The sequence below is a fragment of the Terrapene carolina genome, unplaced genomic scaffold, assembly GCF_002925995.2.
Source record: "Terrapene carolina triunguis isolate 2854851 unplaced genomic scaffold, T_m_triunguis-2.0 Scaffold141, whole genome shotgun sequence".
Lineage (NCBI taxonomy): Eukaryota > Metazoa > Chordata > Testudines > Emydidae > Terrapene > Terrapene triunguis.
The window spans coordinates 3,561,033-3,583,779 of NW_020664492.1; the positions used below are offsets into that span (position 1 = coordinate 3,561,033).

A 22,747-nucleotide genomic window follows, 5' to 3' on the forward strand; every position below is an offset into this window, starting at 1 on the left:
GCCCTCAGAATTATATTTTATATTTCTAGTTTTAGATACAAGAGTGGTACATTTATACAAATTGGATGATCATACTCAGTAGATTATAAGCTTTGTAATGGTACCTTACAAGAGACCTTTTGCATGAAGCATATCCCAGTTACGTTATAGTCACTTACTATCATGTTTTTATAAAACCATATAGACTGCACAACGTCACACTACTCTGCCACAGTCAGCACTTGCTGTCAGTCTGTGAAAAATGCCAAACGTAAGAGAGAGGAGACTGTGCGTGGCAGTGGTACAAACTATCACAGAGCAGGCTTGACAGCAGTATGAAGTTCTCTTTAGTGCTTTTAATAGCTTTTAAAAAGAGTGATAGAGGCACAGAAGAAAAAAAAGGGGGGTGGGACTGGAATTCTCCATTCCATGCTGTCTTTGACTACTTGGCTTGCTAAAGGGAGTTGCCAAAGGTTGCAACTCTCTTAAGAAGGACTTCTTCAAGTAGTGTCCCGAGAGGTGTTCAACTCTAGGTGCGTTTGTGCCCCACATGTTTCAGATTGGAGATTTTAGGTAGCAATGTCCATTTGGCTCATGCATGCAACCCCTGCAGCCTCGTGCCCTGCACTGCGGCTATATAGAGCTGCGTGGGCAAACTGCCCTCAAGTCTTTCTCAGCTGCCTCGACCTGAGGTGGAGTCTCAGCAGTATCTGAGTTGAGCTTACCTCAACTGTATTTTTCTCTTGTTCTTACTAGTTAGAGTTAGTTCTTAGTTTCCTTTGTGTTAGTTAGCCGTAGTAATTTTATAGATTAAAAAACAAACAAAATTTAAAAAAAAAAAAAAAGAAAAAAAAGATATTACTTATACTATTAGGATAAGGACTATTGTCCCTTCACCTCTTTTTTTTTTTTTTTTTTTTTTCCCCTCCCTCTCAGGGGAACGTAAACCCTGGGAGGGTATGCCTGGTTCTCCCGGGTTTAAACTTTGCCTTTCATATTGAGAGTCTATCCTCGTCCTCGTCAGTCACGGATACTTCCAGTGTGTTCAGTGCCTGGGGCTGTCACACGTTCCCCAAAAGTGTAATTTCTGTCTACAGTTAAAATCAAGGGCCAGAAAGAACCAGGAACTTAAACTACATCTCTTCATGGTAGAGAGTTCACTCTGACCAGCTTCTGACCCGAGCCAGGGGATTTCCCCCATACAGTGGTCTCCGAACAGGTCAACCGCTTCTCTTCCTCATCCCCGGATGAAGCTGTCATGCCTCCTATACTGTCCTTGGCCAACGATTTTAAAGGGTTCCAGGATCTCATTAAAAGGATAGCGTCTCCTTGCAAATTCCCCTGGAGGAAGTTAAGGAGTTGCAGCACACTTGACATTCTGCACACTTAATCATCTGTCTGCATCATTAATGTGGCCTAGATCCTGCAAAAATAATTTTGCATACCCCTAGCCACAATACCACCTACCTGTAAGAGGGCAGGCAACAAATATTATGTTTCCTCTAAGGACTCTGAATTATTTTCGAATCCAACTCCTGTGTGGTCGATGCTGTGAATGAACGTGGCAGATGGCACCATGCTAAATCTACTCGATACAATAGAGACCTATAGTGTCTTGATTTATTTGTCCATAAATCATATTCATTGGCTATCTTAAAATTTAGGATCGCCAATTATCAAGCCATCATGGTGAAAACCAGCCATGCTAACTATTCAAAATTGAATGCCTTTATTGAGCATCTTTCAGCAGACCAGAGGGAGCAATTCCAGGCGATCATTGCAGAGGGCCAACTGTTTGCAAGAACATCTCTGCAGACCTCTCTGAATGCCACTGATACAGCTGCTTATTCAGTCTCCAAGGTGTTAGACGTGAGGAGGGCCTCCTGGCTTCAGCTCTCAGGTTTTCTGAGGGAAGTCCAAAATTTGGTTGAGGATCTTCATTTTGATGGATCATAGTTGTTTGCAGAAAAAAGTGATCAAATCTCTGCATGCCTTAAAAGACTCAAGAGCCACCTTGCGCTCTCTGGGAATTTACACCCCTGCATAAAAAAGAAAGTTCAGTAAGGCCCAGATGGCACAGAGATCTCGTCCCACCCAGCTTCCTGCCTCCCAGAAACATTATGTACCCCAGCATAATCGAGAACAGTTCCAGGAGAGGAGACCAGCTACTTCTCCAACATCAACCTCACAACCCACAACTTCGAAACACCAATTTTGAAGGGCTGGTCAAGGTGCTGAGTTACTACCCCCTACTCTTATCTGCTGCAACAGTCTGGATGTCTCCTTTGCTTTGGTGACCACCTTTTTCATTTCCATCAGAACTGGGAACATATCACTGTGACATTCCCCAGGGTACAGTCTGAACTGTTAAACAGCTGTGTCCCCTCAGTGCTCCTGCCTGGGGTGCCTCTTACACTGCTTTGCTGTAAGAACATCCACTCCTGGCCTGTTCATACATAGCCACTAGCATATAAAACCACTCCCAGCTGCACAGTATTGAGTGCTGCTAGCTAGCCACTCATGAATTAAACTGCAATCTCTCTAGTCCCAGACTTCCCCCCCAGAAATGTCCAGTACACTACTGAACAATGCATGCTCTTAGAAAGTCCATCATTTCATCAAAGGAAAATGATATGCTCCAATCTTGTTATCCCATATGGAGTTTCCCACCTATTTTAATCCAAACACACTGGTTATGCTAAAACAATAAAAGATGTTTATTAACTACAGAAAGATAGATTTTAAGTGATTACAAGTAATGATGCATAAAAGTCAGGATCAGTTACAAAAAGAAATAAAAGATAAAACACAATTTAATGGCTAACTTAACAAATTCAAAGCAAAGGTTTTCCTCACCATACGCTACAGTAAATTGTATAGGCTGGGCCTCCTTTCAGCCTGAGACTCCTGCCCCTTAGTTCAGGGTCCTTCGGGTATTCATTGATGTCATGAGCAGAGACATGGGAGGAGGAGTGAAGTCAAGTGTTTTCCTCCCCTCTTTATAATTCAGTTTTTTTGTGCTAGAAATATCCTTGCTGAGTCATGATGACACTGAGTCTGTTGTGGACATGAGGTTTGAACCATCCTTGTGATGGAATGTAAATTTCTTGTTTACACCTTCCCCGTTAATGGAGAATGACTACTTAAGAAGGTGATAGCCTTTTAACATCTCTGGGTGTTGGTCTGTCCTTTGTTCCTGAGAAACTGGTTTGGGCCTGCTTTTCTGAAACTTGGAGAATGTTACAGCAATGATACATAGTAGAATCTTATAGCTTCACATACAATGTTGATACATTTATTTTACCAGGACAATAATGTTCAGCAGATTATGACATTTCAAATGATACTTCACAAGGCATACTTTTTATAAAATTTATCATAGTCTCATAAAAATGGTGACCATAGTTGTGTATATACAATCATAATCAGTATGGGCAAGTGGGTGTTAGAGATCATTTCAACAGGATGCTCCATCCACTTTACCTCCCTCCCTGTATACGACCCCTTCCCCATGCCTCTTCAGGGACCCCTCTCACAAGCACTTTTTGCAACATGAAATTGACACTCTCCTAAATCTGGGTGCTATAGAACCAGTTCCCATGCAACACAGAGGGAAAGGATTTTATTCCAGGTACTTCCTGGCTCCAAAAAAGAAAGGTGGTTGAGACCTATTCTAGATCTAAGATTTCTCAACAGATTGTAAAGATTCAGAGGTTCAAAATGGTAACTCTTGCAGCAATAATTCCATCATTGATTGGTGATTGGTTCTTGGCTTTTGACCTTGAAGATGCTTACTTCCATATAGCGATCCACCCCAGCGCAGAAGTTTCCTACACTTCACTCTGGGTCAAGAGCACTTTCAATACATGGTGCTCCCGTTCGGTCTCTGGTCTGCACCCAGAGTGTTCTCAAAAGTTCTTTCAGTGGTAGCGGCTCATCTTCACAGATGAGGAACTGTGATTGCCCCCCCCCCCGACGATTGCCTGTTCAAAGAGCGTTTTTTTAACAATGCTTCAACAGCCACTCAGAGGGCCATAGACCTGTTTCTCAGACTGGGACTACAATTAAACATCCGAAATTCCACCCTAACTCTGGGGCAAACTCTGGAGTTCATAGGAGCTTGCCTTGATGCTGTAACGGCCAATGCATTCCTCCCTTCACACAGGTCCATAACCAATTTAGGCACTATAGTGCAAGTCAGCCCTGAAATATCAGCCAAAAATTATCTCCAGTTATTCGGACATATGGCAGCTGGCACCTTCGTAATAAATCATGCAAGTCTTCACGTGCACTGCCTCCAAGGGCTGGCTCAGAAGTGTTGATTCATCAAGCAAACAACTCTCCATGCCTTTGGCAGGAGAAAAAAAAATCCCTCAACTAGTGGAAGAACCCACATAATGTTTGTTCATGGAACCCCTTTGCTCAGCCATCTCCAACATCAGAAATAATAATGGATGCACTCCTACCAGGATGGGGAGCTCACCTAGATTCTGCTCACACTATTCAAGGCAGGTGGTCTCCTCTCGAGTCCACCCTTCACATCAACTTGCTGGATCTCAAAGCCATCAGAAATGCCTGTATCCATTTCCTCCCGCTGACCGGGGCAAATGCCTAAAGATCATGATGGACAATATGTCATGCATGTTTTACATAAACTGTCAAGGGGGAGCAAGATTGTCTTCCTTTTGCACCGAATTGGTGCATATGAAACTAAATCAACATTTCAGCAGCTTACCTTCTGGGCATACAAAACAATGCAGTGGATGCTCTCAGCAGACACCTCTCGTAAGATCATGAATGGGAGATAGATCCCACTATACTCCACCGCATATTTTAGTGTTGGGGCATCCCACAGATAGACCTGTTCTCCCCAGCCAAGGACAAGAAGCTCTTGAGGAAGTCTGGATCACCGCTCCCTGGAAGATGCCTTTCTCCTTCGTTAGAGTCAAGCCTTCTGTATGCATTTTCCCCGACTTCCTTCATACCCAAGGTGCTGTTCAAGATAAGGAAAGCTAAAGCCAAAGTTATTCTCTTTGTTCAGACAAGGTCAAGACAAACATGGTTTCCTTACCTGTATCAGCTCACTGCTTGTCAATTGATCACTCTCCAGACTGTCCTCCATCTTCTCTCTCAGGATGCTGGTCAAATCCATCACCCCCAACCTTGGGGTTCTTTTGATCAAGGCATGGCTGCTAGATCAGAGGAGGGCAAACTACGGCCCGCAGGATTGCCAGCCCCATGGTGCAGCAAGGCTAAGGCAGGATCCCTGCCTGCCCTGGCCCCGCACCGCTCCCAGCACCAATGGGAGCTTCCGGGGGTGGTACCCACAGGCGAGAGCAGCGCACAAACGAGCCACCTGCCCCACCCCACCCCCAGGAGCCACTGCCGGACATGTTGGCCGCTTCTGGGAGCGGCATGGGGCCAGGGCAGGCAGGGAGCCTGCCTTAGCCCCGCTGCGCGCCGCTGCCACCCCGGAGCCACTTGAGGTAAGCAGCGCCAGGTCGGAGCCCGCACCCCGAACTCCACACCCCGCATCCCAACCCCTGCCGCATCCCTCCTGCACCCTGCACCCCAACCCCCTGCCCTGAACCCCCTAACCTTCTCCCTTGAGCCCCTTGCTGCACCTCTCCTGCACCCCAGTGCCCTGCCCTGAGCCCCCACCTCACCCCTCCTGCACCCCAACCCTCTGCCCCAGCCCTACATTCATGGCCCTGCATACAATTTCCCCACCCAGATGTGGCCCTTGGGCCAAAAAGTTTGCCCACCCCTGTGCTAGATGGTTTGCAGGGTTAGAAACAACCCGTTCTGAGGATGTAAAGAGAGTGCTGTTACGTAGCAGGAAACGATCTACTTGTGATGCATATACTCAAAAGTGGATGAGATTCAAACACTGGTGTGACATAAAAACATCTTTCACCTCCATCTTCTCTCTTATCATTTGTACTAGATTACATTTTAGAGCTAAAAATGACAGCATTATCTTTAAACTTCATAAACATGCGTTTGGCAGCTATTATGGCCTTCCATCATATGGTAGAGGGTTTTTCCATCTTCGTTCATTCTACAATGAGGAAGTTTCTCAAGGGACTGGACAACATCATCGCACTAATCAGATGCCCTCCACTGGCATGGTACCTCAACTTGGTACTCAGATGTCTTACAAGACCTCCCTTTGAACCTATGGCCAGGCTGCTCCCTTCTACCCTGTCTATGAAAACTGCCTTTAGTAGCCATTACTTCTGCTCAAAGAAGAGTGGGTAAAATAGGGACTAAAATGACATACCCCACCCCCACAACCTTCTTTAAGAATATCACACTGCGACCGTATCCCAAATTCCTGACAAAGGTATGTTTGGACTTCTACATAAATCAATCTATCCACCTTCCAGTTTTCTTCCCTAAGCCACATTGGGATAAACGAGATGCAACATTACATACACTCAATGTCAGGAGGGCATTAGCCTTTTACTTAGACAAGATTAAGCCCTTTAAGAAATCTCCCAGATTTTTTCTCTCCATTGCAGACAGAATGAAGGAATCTCCGATTTCCAAGCAAAGATTCTCTAGATGGGTATCTGGCTGCATTACCTACTGCTATCAGTCTCATGATCTTCAACCTACCTCTGAAGTATTAAGTCACTCCATGAGATCCCTCTCTACAGGCTTTCTTAAGAACGTTCCCAGTCACAGAAATATGTAGAGCTGCGACTTGAACATTCATTCATTCGTTCATTTGCTGAACCCCGTGCAGTCATACATGCCTCAGTTTCTCATGCCATATTTGGTTCTACTGTTCTACCGTCAATCTTTGACTTGACTCCGAAGCCTCACCCCTCCGTAGACAGTACTGCTCGATAGTCACCTAGAGTGGAGCACACAAAGGGACACTACTCAAAGAAGGAGACTCACCCTGTGCAATAACTGTGGTTCTTTGAGATGTATCCCCCTACGAGTGCTCCACTACCTGCCCTCCTCCTCTCTGCTTCGGAGTTCAACAGGCTTTGCGGTAGAGAAGGCAATGAGGGAGGTTTGCCTATGCAACTCTACATAGACTCGTGCAGGGCACAAGACTGCAGGGGGTGCGTGCATGGGCTGAACAGACACTGCTACCTACCCATTGGGCGAAAGCTCACCTAGAGTGGGGCACCCATAGGGGGACACATTTCAAAGAGCTATAGTTACTGCACATGGTGAGTGACTTTCTCTTCTTTCACTAGTGCATTTTAATCATTCTGTGAACCACATGGATATTGTTCTATACTGCAGTAAAACACCCATTGTTGGCCCAGCCGCTGGCCCAGCCTCTGACCCTCCCCACTTGCGGGGTCCAGTCTAAGCCCAAACATCTACACTGCAATTTTATAGCACTGCAGCCCATGCCCCGTGAACCAGGCCAGTCACAGATGTTTTATTGCAGTGTAGACATACTTTAAGACACTTGTGCATAAATTATTGCTCCTGTAAAGCATTCTCTTATACCTCACCCTTGTGTAATTCCAATGGAAAATGTTAATTATTTTACTGCCTTTTTAGGTTGAACACCTTAAAAAAAAATTCCACCAACTATTACTGCCAACTTTTTTACCAAGAATATTCTCACCATTAAATACATTTTTTAACCTATTAACCTCTTCTCTTTTTCTCTAAGCCTTTGCTTGTCATCCTATTGTTTCCTCCTTCTACAGCAATGTATCAGCTATTTATTTTCTGCTTGCAGCATGTGGAGCTGCAGAGAAACTCATGGGCTTTAGCTCATAACTTTTTTTCAATATAGATTAAAAACTCACTTTATGTGAAAATTGAATGGTGAAATTACGCTGTGTACATCATTTGGTTCCGTCCTTGTTCATGACCTTTTATTACTCATTCAAGGTGCTGCTGAGCACAACGGTACATTAGTTAGATATCTTATAAATGCACACTATAGCAAATGTGATCTAGAAAATGCAATGTGTCTACTGAATTTACAAACTAAGGCATAACAGGAAGATTAAAAGTTTTTCCTAAGCATGTCTTGATTTTGGAAAGTATCTTAAATATGTATATAAGCAGTACATATATGTATATACTCTTAATTTTAATGCTCTTGAAAGGGGCATTGTGACATGACATTCTAATAGTGGTTAAAAAGGGGGATTGTTCCTTATTTCTGTCATGTTTTTCAGTTTGGGAGATGAAGTTTTGAAAGTGAGTTATCTCTGAGCTTTTGTAGAGAAAAGTCAACATTTTTTCCTTATGAAAAATTCTTTTGAACACATACCTTTTTAGGAGTTTATTAGTATATAGGAGCACCTATAGGCCTCTGAAGTTTTGAAATGTAAAAAAGGCAAAGGGCAGGGGAAAGGGATACAACATAAAAGTGAAATGGCGAAGGTGAAAAGTGATAAAATCAAGATTTGATTTGTTTATTTAGTTAAGATTTATAGACAGTTCCCCAGTTGGTCAACTAACTTCTAGTCCCAGTGACTAGTAGTTGCAAACTTTTAAGATATTGCATGCTTTCTCAGCTCTCATCATATAAAATTACTGTGCATTCTGCAAAATGAATTACTTACTGTGCTGTATACAGATGATTGCAGCCTAAAGGTAAAATTTGAAGTGTTGCAATCTTGTAATAGAAATCTCTAGTTCCACTTGAATACTTGACATCCAGGAGCCTTATTTCTTAGAATTTATAAGATATTTAAGAATTATACTTCTACCTGACAAAGATCTGTGTTTTCTTTTGGAAAAATCCATTTGATTTTATTTCTTTTCTCCTTTTTAAAAAAGATATTTGGGCGATAGGGTGTATATTTGCAGAGCTGCTAACATCAGAGCCAATATTCCACTGTCGACAAGAGGACATCAAAACTAGTAATCCTTATCACCATGACCAGCTGGACAGAATATTCAATGTAATGGGATTTCCTGCAGGTACATATTGTGTGTGGTTTTTTTTTTTAATTACTGCTATTCAAACCAAGATACGTGTATTTGAAATTGTTGCTGTCTTTGCATATGAAGGTTGCAGCTGATCAAAGCAATAAAGCTGTTCAAATATAATCTTTGTTTCATGAATTGCAAAATCGAGAGTGAGTCTAAACATAATGCTGCTACCAAGTGGAATTTTATATTACTACTACTACTACTAATAGGATTGACTTTGTAACATCTGTATGTATATTCAATATTTTACCATATTTAAAAGGACTGAATTTTCTTACAGGGAAATAAAAACATTAGCAGTATTTCTGGGTATCTCCTCAGTGTTGTTTCTTATATACTTTAAACTTTACAGAGGACTGGCAGATCTGGGCAAGAAGTATTGCACCTACTGGTAAATCTTTTGCAAATGTTTAATTATTGCAAAAATAAACGATTTTGCATTTTCATTTTCAGTTTTCTGTTGTGGCAGAAAATATACTAGTGTGTCTTGATTTGGAAAAACTGCTTTTGTCTAACCAGAAAACTGAGGGTCAGGCCTAAGCCCAGACCCAAAGTAGATTCCGAACAGCGAGCCTTTTGCTATGCCTTTCCCTCAACCCTTGGTAGTACCTTGTTTAGATACCCCTGAACATTTGTTGGGTTAGTGGGATGTCTTCTGGTGTTTATGTGGCTACTGGTGTGTTGTCAAAATGATAGAGGCCTTATTTTAATATTTGATCCCTCTCTCCTCCATTGTGTTTATTCCCTCCATCATGCAGAGTCCATTCAACAGGCTTCTACAAATAGTCTTGTTCTTCCATCACCTTGTTAGAATCTCATTGGCTTCCTGCCTCTTATCACAAGAAGTTCAAACTCTTTTCCCCACCTTCATATTCACCCCCTAGTCACTTTTCTGTTTTTTTCTGAACACTTAATTTCCATTTCCCACTTTTGGCTTCATGCCTTCTATCATGCTACTCCCAACTTGTGGAACAATCTTCCTTTCCCCATCTATCTAGTGCCTTCTCTTTCCTCCTTCAAAAAATTTCCTTAAAGCGGATTTCTTTAAGCAATCCATTCATCTCTCACTGCTAAACCTTTTTTTGTGTGTGTGTGTCTTTAGAGTCTAAATAAAGAAAGATAAACTTTTTTGGGGCAGAGATTGTCTTTGTGAAGTTCTATGTAAATATATAGTATTGTATTAATGTTTTGTAATAAGTTTGGATTGCATTGTGTGAAGGTCCCCACTTCTTACCCAAGAATATAATTGTTTACCATTTTATTACTTTAAAACCTTTTCTTGTATCATTTGCCATTATAAAACCATTAATCTGGTGCAAAAACAGACAAATATGAGAGGGAGGAAAAGGAAATAAAGATAACATGCAAAGCAGGAAACAATTAGATAAATTCCCTCCATAGTTGGTTCTAGATTTTTGACCTCATCTTCTATCTAGATGGACCAGCAAAGTCCTCAGTTTTTCAGGTTGATGTCTATTCTCTGTCATTAATGCCATGCAATTATAAACAGTTGTAAAGTTCTGCAGCTCATAAAGTTCCAGGAGTACAAACCTAAATTATACAGATGGCTAGATTTTTCAAATCCACGGGTACAGGAGAATGTCATATAGTCTCTACGCCAGAAACATGGTTCTTTGTCTGCAGGAAAATGGTAAATGCCATCCCAGAGAATAGGAAAATAATTCAGAAGAAAAAGAAGCTACCGACTTGGAGTTTTGGGATTGACTATATTCTTAAAAACTACTTACAAAGTGAAAGATACATCACAAACTTCAGGGTCACATTAAAATAGTTTTAACAGTTATTTGATTTTTTTTTGTCTTATATATTAATAAATTGAGAAATAGGTTCCTTATCCATAGTCTGCACTTGATAATATACCTTAATCATTGCTGACATATATCCTTTAATTACAGCATGTGTCTGGGATAGAATTGGCTAAAACTTTTATATTTGTTGAGCGTGGATGCAGCTACAATGGCTGCTGCAAATGATGGGTAATGCCATCCCAAGCACCCTAATGGCAAAACAGATCACGCAGAACCACTCCACTAAGCCATTAGGAACTTGGGGTAGTTAGAACAGGAAAGGCTGAGAGGAGGAAATGATACCGCCACTGATTTCCTTTTGGGTTCTCTGATATGGTGGTTGTGGTTGATCATGGTGGGTTTGACTTGGTGTGACTCACTTGTCCAAGGCAACTTTTTAGGAGGAGTGGAGTATACTGCATCTTTGGGCCTCATTATCTATCTTAGTGAGCAATGAAGGTAGTTCCTGTGGGTTGGGACTGACTCAAACTGGCTTGTCAGTTTGTCTTTGTGATTTCCTGTTGAACAAATTGTCACCCTGATACAAACGCCTTAAAAAGGCATATGAGAAAGTACTAATGCATGTTGATCTTGCAGATAAAGATTGGGAGGACATAAAAAAGATGCCTGAACATTCAACATTAATGAAAGATTTCAGAAGAAACACGTAAGTTAAAGCTTTGCTGAGCTTTTTTGAGAGATTAGTTGTCTATTTTATCTTAATTATAATTACCTTATTAAAAAATACTTTGCTATAGTAGGCACCATCTTATAGTCATATGGTAAAGGATTAATATGCAATTATTATGGCTTAGATGATGGAGGAAATAAGGATACCAGGATGCTTAAAACTCAGTGTACTGTGGCTGTTCAAGTGTAGAAAATGTTAGAAGCCAGATGCTGGTTATCCAGAAAGCATTGTATAGTGAAATGAGAAGTAAAGTGGCAGATGTGAAATTGATCATGTATGTGAATGGAACTGGATGACTCTTGAGGTTGCTAATCGCAGCCTTTCTTAGATGTTACAACTTCAGATTTGTGCCAAGTGTACGGTGATGGAAAATTGTTCCTTTGTGATAAATATGTGAATAGAGTTGGTGGCCTGACTCTACTTCCACACAAACTGTCAGTATAATTGGCAGTCTCAGGCTTGGTCTACACTAACGAGGTAAGTTGCATAAATGATGTAACTGAAGTCGAAGTAGCTTAGATGGACTTACAGTGGTATCTGCACCACGCATGCTCTCCCGTCGACATAGCTTCCGCCTCTCGGAGAGGTGGAGTAGGGAAGTTGACGGGAGAGTACTCTGCCATCAACTTATCACGTCTGCACTAGACTCATTAAATCGATGCCCGCTGGATCGATCGCAGCAGTGCCGATTTACCAGTAGTGAAGACAAACCCTCAGTACATGGGGCAAAGCTAAATGGGGAGGTGAAGGCAATGGGGTCTCTTAGAAGTGCGTTTAGTCATCTTGACAGAGTAGTTTGTCTTTGTCTGGAGTAGAGAACTGAACTGTTCCTACTTGAACCTGTTGGATAGAAACAATTTAATACAAATGGCTTAATATGTCCACACTCACCAGGCAGATTCGTGTTCTGACCTATTGCAGTTTAGCCTTGCAGCTAAACTACTATGTTTTAAACAATAGCAGTTGCATTGCCTCTGGGCGCCTATCCCAAAAGCAGTGAATTTTGGGAGATTCTGAAAGGCAACCAGTGTATTGTTAGGACAGTGTTGAAAGGGCTGACTAAATATTTAAGCTCCATGCCTGCTGGCACTAAAACAGTACAGACTGATAAAATGATATTTAAACTTGCTGAAAAGGAAGTCTAATCCAAATGGTACTTGAGACACATGTAAATCATTCAGAGAACTTTTGTTTGTGGTCGTTTTGTATGTTTTACAAGCATGCTAGGAGGACAAAAGTGTTATTTCTCTGTCAACAAGGAAGCATCTGGTGCTGGTGCCTGTGCCTTAGCTATTCAATGGACAAAAATGGAGCTTTAGTCTTAGAGCTGTCAGTCAGTATCTTTCATAAGCACTAGGTTAACTTTCTCTAAAAATGCCCAGTACTGATATTGATGTATACAATACTTTTTTTTTTTTTTTCAGGTATACCAACTGCAGCCTTATCAAATATATGGAAAAACATAAAGTTAAACCAGATAGTAAGGCATTCCACTTGGTAAGCTTCTGGTAGTCATATCAATTGAAAAAGCCACATATATGTTAGCAGTGGTCAAACTGGGGGTTGGGCTGGTGCCAAGTGCTCTTTCACTGAATTTATTTGCAGTGCTCCAAACTATTAACGTATAGTTTCCGAACTGGAAACACTGCAGAGTACTTCTCATTTATTGCTCCTGACTAATAGAATGATTACATGAAGAATTTAACTGGATTGGCGTTTGAATACAGTACATCACAGGTTTTCTATTTTTAATAATCATGGTAAATTTGTGGTTTTATTTTTGATACTGCAGCTCTGTTTTTAATGCACTTTACTGCTTTTACATTTGTGTATTTTAAAAAATCAAATTAAAATCTATTTTTGATAAATACAAAAACATCATTAATTCTTGAGGATGCATATTTGATTTGAACATTTTCCTTATTTAATGTATCAAATATGTACTCTGGGAAATATTGTATTGAACTTTGAAAGTTTAGTTTATAAAATTTAAAGAGCCTGCTTCCTAGATGCACAACTCTTTTTTTAATGGCTTATTTATAGATGCTTCCTAGTAAAAGGTTCTTCTCATAAATTGTGATAGCTGCATACCAAAATATTTCCTTGCTAAAACTCTGATTCAGCAACGTACTTACGCTTTTGTATAATTATAAGGACATAAGTAGTCATATTGCTTAAATAACTTGCTGAATTAGGAACTGATTTTTGTGTGTGTTATGTTAGCAAACTGATATATTGTAGAATTGTTGATACATTGCTTATTTTTAAAGAGCATTTAGGCAAATTTAAAAACCTAGATATAAAGTACTGCTGACCTCTGTCAGCAGGTTTAAAGAGAAACAAGTCTATCAATTTAACTTGGAGAATTCCAGCATCTTCTTTCCAATGTAAAGATATATAGGAACAAGAGGTTTCATGACCTTGGAAGGAAGAGGAGAAGCTGAGATGGATGAGAGAGGAAGGAAATGAGTCAAGGGGGGCCTGATTGTCTCATAGGTTGCTTGAAACTCCCATTGAAGTGGCGCTTACAACTGAATGGATAATCAAGCCCAAGCATTTTTACTCTTTTTGTTTTTAAACCAACACACTTTTGGCAATTTCAGAGCCCCGCTTTCCTTGCTCTTTGGTTTTTTTTTTTTTTTCTTTCATTAAAACTGTGGAATTTATTTGCTGCAGCCAAAGGTTGAGTGAATCCAGGCAGCATTTTAGTTGGTGATAAACAGCATAAAATTGTGAGAACAGGAGTTAATTGCAGCAGATGGATTACAGTAGCCAATCTGAGTAGAGATGTTCATAAGCACAGTACAGTTAGTTGTTGTTTTTAAATACAGTGACTATGCAAATCAAACATCTAATTAAAGTGCATAATTGAGACCTCTGTCATTATGCATTAACAACTGTGAAGTATTCCTACATTCTGCAGGAGAGTACCATTTGATATAATACCTGATAACTGATCACTGTCAGGTTTCTTATCCTCTTTGAATTGGAAATCCACTTTTGAAGAAATGAGTCAAACACACCTCTAGGTGGCTTGTGTAGTGCAGACATTTGTACCCAATACATACAAAGTCTGTAGTGTTATGCAAAACACTAGGGAATCTTTGTACATAAGCAAAGCAGCCAGTGCCTTTTCCCACTTTGCTCATAATAAAATTAACCCAATTTTTACCATATCAGGAATGAGAACAGAGCATCATAAAATGTGGTTCTTGTATTAATTAGATAGTTTACATAGTGTTTTATTGCAAAAGTATACATTATTTAAATTAAATACATATTTGGCATTGCATGTAAATAAAATATTGTATATTTTTTGACAAAAAATATCTGTAATTTTTGTGAGGATGATACCAGTAAGTGATTCTATAAGTAAGGCTACGTTTTAGTCACAGATATTTTTAGTAAAAGTCACGGGCAGTAAACAAAAATTTACAGCCTGTGACCTGTCGATTACTTTTACTAAAAATACCAGTGAATAAAACTTGGGGGAGGGCAGCCTGGGGGAGGGGGCAGTGGCGCGTGGCATGGGACCCCTGCTGGTGCTGGGAAGGGAGGTGGGGGGATTGACAGGGCCGGCAGGCTCCATACCTGGCTCTGCCCCTCCCCCCCAAAGCAGCAGCAGAGTTTGGGTGCGGGAGGGGGCAGGGGGTTGGAGCACGCATCGGGGTGAGGTGGGCTCTGGGCGGCACTTACCTGCGGGACTCGCCGGAAGCGGCAACATCCCCCTCGCTCAGCTGGTAGGCGGTGGTGTGGCCAGGCAGCTCTGCGTGCTGCCTCTGCCTGCAGGCACCACCCCTGCAGCTCCCATTGGCCGTGGTTCCAGGGAGCCCTCCAGGTGAGTACCACCCAGAGCCTGTCACACCCTGTCATGTGCCCTAACCCCCTGCCCGCTCCCACACCCGAACTCTGCTGCTGCTGGTGGGGGGCAGGCATGGAGCCAGGTAGGGAGCCTCCCGACCCCACCAATCTCCCTCCACCCCACTCCCAGCGCCAGCTGCCTGGCCACACCTCCACCTAGGAGTTGAGGGAGGGGGATGTTGCCACTTCCGTGGAGTCCCCCAGGTAAGCGCTGCCCAGAACCCGTCTCACCCCATCCGCTGCCCCTGCCACCTCCCACACCCAAACTCTGCTGCGGGGGGGGGGGGGGGGGGGGCGGCCACAGGAGCCCAAGACTGTCCCAGCAGTGGCCAGTGCGCCTGGCACAGGGGCTGCCTGAGCTGCCCCTGAGCCAGGCACACTGGCTGCTACGGAGGTCACGGAAAGTCATGGAATCTGTGACTAACTTGCAGCCTTATCTATAAGTGAATAATACACCTTTGACAAGTGCTGTTGGACATGAAGTTTTAAATGGTGATACAGACAATACATCACCACTTTTGTACTTGTCTCTCATTATTGTGATTTGAAATGGGGTAAATTGTAGTTTATAGAATTTGGAGGCCTAAGATGCTTCCAATAATTCCAACTGCCTTTTTCTTCCTTTAGAACTGTGGTTCTCAAACTTTTGTACTGGTGATCCCTTTCACATAGCAAGCCTCTGAGTGCACCCCCCCCCCCAATAAAGTAAAACACTTTTTATATATTTAACACCATTATAAATGCTGGAGGCAAAGCAGGGCTTGGGGTGGAGGCTGACAGCTCGTGACCCCCCAGGTATAACCTCGCGACCCCCTGAGGGGTCCCAACCCCCAGTTTGAGAACCCCTGCTTTAGTACAGATGTGCTGCCTTTTGCCTGCAAGTTTGACTACATTTGACACTATTGTAGGCCAAAGATTTCACTGCTAGCTCCACATGATAATACAAAATCTTAGAGTAGCACACAATTGCTAGTTAAGAGTTACTGAAAAATTTCTCCTCCCCTCCCGCCCCATACACCATTTTATCCTAATTCTACAGTATGTAAAAGAGGTCACTTTATCACATTTTCAAATATCAATTAGGCAATCTAATAGCAAATCCGATTATGCAAATTTTAGTGTCAATCGTGGTAACTGATTCATTACTGATCACTTCAGCATTAGGTAATGCGCTTATCATATAAACCCAAACTGCTTTTCATTCCTTGCCAGGAGCCAAAAATCCCTACTTTTTCCTACCTAACTGCCAAAATCTCTAGTTTCCTCCTGACAGCTTCTATAGTACAGTTAGGCATTTCCAACACAAAATTCTGGAGCACTTTGAAAATTAAGATTAAAAATATATGGGCAGCATAACATAAATTTAATATCAAATTAAATATCACTGGGAATACTGTAGTGATTCTGGCACCTTAGAGACTAACAAATTTATTATAGCATAAGCTTTCATGGGCTACAGCCCACTTCTTTGGATGCATAAGTGGGCTGTAGCCCACGAAAGCTTATGCTATAATAAATTTGTTAGTCTCTAAGGTGCCACAAGTACTCCTGTTCTTTTTGCGGATACAGACTAACACGGCTGCTACTCTGAAACCTGTAGTGATTCTATTATTCATTTTCATATTTAATTCAATAACCTCAATTTTTTAATTTATCTGAAGCTGCTGCATTTCCAGTCTGCTGCAGGGGTCTTGCTACAAAATGTAGGTCAAGCTTGCCATGTAGTATAGGTCTTGATAATAAGCACTTTTAGTATCCCACACAATAAGACAATGGATCACTTTGGTTCAGAGCAAATTAGCTTCATTGAAGAGGGGTGAATGGTCTGGCCAATTTGGTCTGAAAACTTCTCCTTTGTTTTCCAAATCTTGAAGGCCTGGAGATTCATTTTTCTGTTCATTGGAGACAGCCAGTCACAAAGTAATCATGGATAGGATGGGCTAACAAAATGTTTTATATTTGTCCTCCCTCTCCTCCCCCCATGGTATCACTATAGGACAGCAGTTGTTTGGATACCTTAACTGTGTATTTCTTACCTCTAATGTTTTTGGATTTCCACCCCGAAAGAAGGGGTTAAATCAGGGTGCAAGATCAGGGATATCCATATTAATTCCACCAGAGCTTTTGGGACAAGCCCCAGGGGGAAGATTGAGTCTGAAAATGTTCATGAAATTGCACATTGATTTTTCCCTCTTGAAGTTGGCAGAACCCAGATTCTTCTTCGAGTAGTGTCCCTATGGGTGCTCCACTGTTGGTGTGCTTGCGTTCCTGCACTGCTGATCGGGGAACTTTGGTAGCAGTGTCCGCTAGGACCTGCACATGCGCTGTCTCTCCTCATGCCTCGCCACAAGGCTAGTCAGCATGCGTGGGCTAACCCCACTCAGCAGTCCATTAACGACTATTATCTCAGCCTTACTTTTGTAGCCTAGAGCTTAGTTTTTAGTAGGAGTTATTGCAGTGTGTCTTCTTTTCTCAAAAATAAATAAATAAATAAATCTATACATACAAAGAGATTTTATTTGTTTTTCTTCCTGCCCTTTCTTGTTGGGGGCCCTTCCCCCCAACAGGGTATGCCCAGGTCTCTGGGCTTCAAGAAGTGCCTCTCATGCAACAAGGCTATCCCTGTCGCAGACACGTATTCACGGTGCTTTCGTTGCCTCGGGAAGGACATGTCCCTCAAAAGTGTGCTCTTTGTCAGTAGCTTAGACCTCGGTCTTGCGAGGACAGAGCTCAGGCAGAAGATTATATTCATGGAGGCAGCCCTCACACCCTTTCTGGACCTGCAACAAGAGTCACCAAGCAGATGTGAGTCTTCCCCACACTCCTCAACATCCAAGGGCTATGGGGTGATGACATCAGCTGCTGATGTCTCTCATAAATCAAAAAAGAGATCTGGAAGTCCCCAGAGTGAGCCACAAGCTAGCCACAAACAATCCCCAGCATGGTTGGTATCCTCGGTACTGTCTGCACCAGGACAGATCAAGCGCGGTACCCATGGCTCAAGACAGTCTACAACGGCAGGTACCATTGACACATCTCCAGATCCAATGGGCATGGGCACCGAGTCAACAGCGCCGCGGGAGGAGGACAGGAGCAAGCACTTGAAAGCGCTATCAGTACCGACACGCCCATCTGGCACATGAACATCTGGTGTGGGCAAGATGTCCATCCTCCTTGGCACCACCAGTGACACTGAGCCAGTCCGCACGGCTGCAATTCCAGCAATCAAGGGACCTCCGTATAACCGGCGTGCCAGAGTCTCCTCTCCTCGGTACCGGGACCTCTGCACCAAGTCTTTGTCCAGCACAAGAGTCTTCCCCGCTGCCTTGCCACTCTCCCCTGCTCTTTAGTGCAGACTCAGCGAACCAGAGGACGGAGTATCTCAATACTCCTCCCACATTCCCTACAGTGCCAGATATTAACAGGGCCCCGGGGCATATCCTCATATGGCCCCACCACCATTATCCTGGTACGGTCAACCATGGGCACCATCACCGGGCTCTATGCCACCACCAGTGGCCCATACTGGGACCCCTGGGTTCTACATACTGCCCCCATGCCTCTCGGGCTTCTAGCCCCTCTTGAGAACCCTGAGACATGCTCCCTCGGCCACGGTGTCCAGGGCTTCAGAACCTCCAGGAGAAATCCTGGAGGAGCATAAGAGCAATGTCGAGGAAGAGGCGACCCCAAAGACCATATCCTTTTCCGTCTCAATGAGGCTGTCATGCCTCCCCCACCATCCCTGGCTGATTATTTTTGCTTCTTCCAGGATCTCGCAAGGAGAGTTGCAGACTCTCTCCAGCTACTGCTGGAAAAAGTCAAGGACACACACCACAAGCTCCTTGACATCCTCCATTCATCTTCCTTCTCAAAAGTTGCCCTTCCTATTAATGAGGCTCTCCTCAATCCTGCGAAAACAAGATGGTGTACCCCCAGCATTGGTCACACTGACATGCAAGCGGGCGAACAAAGAGTATTATGTCCCGGCAAGAGAGAGAATTCTTCTCCCACCCAACTCATTGTGGTGGATGCTATAAATTCATTGTTTTAATGTAATTTAGATGGAATGTGAAGATGTGACTTCCCACTTCTTAGCTAACGGTTGCTGATAAAGGCCTTAGGCCTTACAATATGGCTACAGGAAAAGGCCTTATCCTTACAACATGTTGGTTGAGGTGCTGCTAGATAACTCCCCGAAACTGCTACAAACAACCACCGCTTCCCACCCATTTGGCCACCGGCTGGCAGCGTTCTGCAGCACCTGGGAGCACACAACATCAGACCGATGGGTCTTAGAGATTGTTTGCAAAGGGTACTCTACCTGTTTTACCTCCCCGCCCCCTCCACAACACCCTTCCCTGACTCTCTTCAGACACCCTTCTCACAAGAGTTTACTACAACAAGAGGTAGATAGTCTCCTCATTAGGAGCCATAGAACCAGTACCTCAACAGCTATGAAGCATAGGGTTCTACTCTTGCTATTTCCTAATATTCAAGAGGAAAGGAGGTTGGAGACCCATATGAGACCTCACAGCTCTCAACAAGTTTGTAAAGGCTCAAAATTCAAGATGGTCATCTCAGCAATGATCATTACAGCATTGGAACAGGGAGACTGGTTTTCGGCCCTCAATCTTTAGGATGCCTACTTCCGTATCTCAGTTCTACTGACTCTCAGGTGATTTCTCAGATTCACTCTTGGACAAGACTACTACCAATACAGGGTGTTCCACATCTGGCTATCATTGGCCCCAAGAGTAATTTCCAAGGTTCTCTCTGGTGGCAGCCCACTTACACTCCCAAGGGGTCATGATCTATCCTTATCTGGACTATTGCCTCCTCAGAACCCGGTCTCTCCAAGAGGCTCACCGGGTCACCAAAGCTGCAATGTATTTGCTTTTAGAACTGGGCCTACAGATCAATGCACAAAAATCACTCCTCGCTCCAGTACGGCACCTGGAATTCATAGGCTCCGACCATGACTCTTTACAGGCCAGAGCTCTCCTACCTCAACACAGATTCCTCTCTCTGGCTACACTCACAGAGACCATTCAAAAGAGCCCACAAATATCAGTCAGAAACAGCCTACAACTCTTGGGGCACATGGCAGCAGGCATGGGGGGTAGGACAACATTTCATAGGCAATCCTCTCCTCCTCCCCTGGGACGGGGACCTTCTTTACGCCTTTCCTCCTTTTCCCCTACTATCAAAAGTCCTGCTGAAAATAAAAAGAGACAGAGCACACATCATTCTGATTGCTCCTGCTTGGCTGAGACAGACCTAGTATCCTTACCTGTCACAGCTCGTGATGTGCCCACCGATCTCTCTTCCAGTTCCACCATACCACCTTTCGCAGAACAGAGGACGTACCCTACATCCCAACCTGGCAATTCTCCACCTCAATGCATGACTGCTCCTCAGTTCAAACACTTGGAAAGCTCCTCTTTGATGGAGGCGCAAGGGGCATTACTACACAGTAGGAAATCCTTGACACAACATACTTACCTACAAAAATGGTCCAGGTTTTGGTTTTGATGTACATCCCAACAAATCTCCCAGACTTCCACAAATCTTAGATTGTCCCTAAAAAGATCTAGGGTGTCTCTAAGCTTTCTGAGTCCACCTAGTGGCTATAACAGCCTTCTACCATCCAGTAGATGGATACTCAGTGCTGTTGCACCCAAACACCAGAAGATTCCACAAGGGTATAGTTAACCTCTTCCCACAACTTCGGCTTCCTACACCCACATGGGACTTAAACCTGGTACTGAAAGGACTGACTAGGCCTCCCTTCAAACCCATGGCCACCTGTTCACTTACATATCTCCCAATTAAAACTGCCTTCCTGGTAGCGATTACTTCAGCCAGGAGAATAGGAGAAATAGTGGCTCTGATGGCACATCCCCCCACACAGTATTCTTTCCAGAGAAGGTTACGCTCAGCAGGAGCGGCGCCAGGGTTTTTGCTGCCCTGGGCGGCAGCACTCCTCTGAACATTTGGCGGCGGGGGTCCTTCCGCTCTGTGTCTTTGAGGCATTTCGGCGGTGGGTCCCGGAGCGAGTGAAGGACCCGCCGCCGAAGTGCCCCGAAGACGCGGAGCGGAAGGACCCCCACCGCCGAATTGCCACCGAGGATGGCAAAATGCCGCCCCCCAAATCCTGCTGCCCTAGGCGACTGCCTAGGGTTGCCTAGTGGAAGCGCCAGCCCTGACGCTCAGACCACATTCAAAATTCATTTGTAAAATAACCTCCCTGTTTCACGTGATTTAATTGATTAATTTTCTAGCCTTCTATCCCAAGCCTCACTGAGAAAACAGAAAGGCTATATTATATACTCTAGATTTCAGAAGAGCCCTAGCCTTCTACCTTTTACAAGATGAAGGTCTTCAGGAAGTCCCTCAGGTTTTTCATCTTTGTTGCGGAATGATCCAAGGGCTCAGCAGTATCAGCCCAAAGACTTTCCAAGTGAATCTCGAATTGTATCAGACAATGTTACCAACTTCGCAATATGACACCTCCAAATACTATTGGTACACACTTCACAAGGTTGATCTCCTCATCCATTGCCTTCTTCAGGAATGTCCCTATCTGTAGAGCAGCAATGTGGGTGTCAGTCCATGCTTTTACAGAACATTGTGATCACTGGAGACTCCGCCTCCAATGCCATCTTCGGCTCCACAGCACTGTCATCTGTAACTGACCCGACTCCAAAGTTCCAGCCCTCTAGAAGGGATACTGCTTGGGAGTCACCTACAGTGGAGCACCCATAGGGACACTACTAGAAGAAAAAGTTACTCGCCTTGTGCAGTAACGATGGTTCTTTGAGATATGTCTCCCTGTGGGTGCTCCACAACCCACTGTCAGTAACTCTATGGTAGAGAAGTCAAGTATCAGAGGGGTAGCCGTGTTAGTCTGAATCTGTAAAAAGCAACAGAGGGTCCTGTGGCACCTTTAAGACTAACAGAAGTATTGGGAGCATAAGCTTTCGTGGGTAAGAACCTCACTTCTTCAGATGCAAGTCTCGAGGTTCTTACCCACGAAAGCTTATGCTCCCAATACTTCTGTTAGTCTTAAAGGTGCCACAGGACCCTCTGTTGCTTTCTAAGGTAGAGAAGGAACTGAGGGGGCTTAGCCTGCATGCGCTGACTAGTCTCGTGGTGCAGTACGAGGAGAGACTGCCCATGTGTGGGCCTTACAAACACTGCTACCGAAGTTCTCAGATCAGCAGCAGAGGGACCCAAGCATACCTGCAGTGGACACACATCTCAAAAAACCATCATTACTGCATAAGGTGAATAACTTCTTCCCAGCACCAGTGAATTTCTGGGTTCTATGATGCTCCCAGGAACACTTTTTTCCAATTTTCATAAATGGGGCAAATTTTCATAGGCTCTCCGATTTCTCAAGAGTCTTTTCCCCTTTTCACACGCTGATCCTTACACACACACACACACACACACACACACACACACACACACACACACA

The 22,747-nt window shown here is 43.5% G+C and overlaps 1 protein-coding gene across 3 annotated transcripts in view; it reads left to right on the plus strand.

The window, feature by feature from the left end:
* The window catches only part of LOC113406828 (cyclin-dependent kinase 8), a 177,847-nt gene that overhangs the window by 137,457 nt on the left and 17,643 nt on the right, over positions 1-22,747 (plus strand). For all 3 annotated transcript variants that reach the window (XM_026653597.2, XM_026653598.2, XM_026653599.1), the window contains 3 exons: positions 8,752-8,895; positions 11,313-11,382; positions 12,831-12,903. In XM_026653597.2, the coding sequence (XP_026509382.1) occupies positions 8,752-8,895; positions 11,313-11,382; positions 12,831-12,903 (287 nt within the window). The remainder of the gene's footprint in view (positions 1-8,751; positions 8,896-11,312; positions 11,383-12,830; positions 12,904-22,747) is intronic.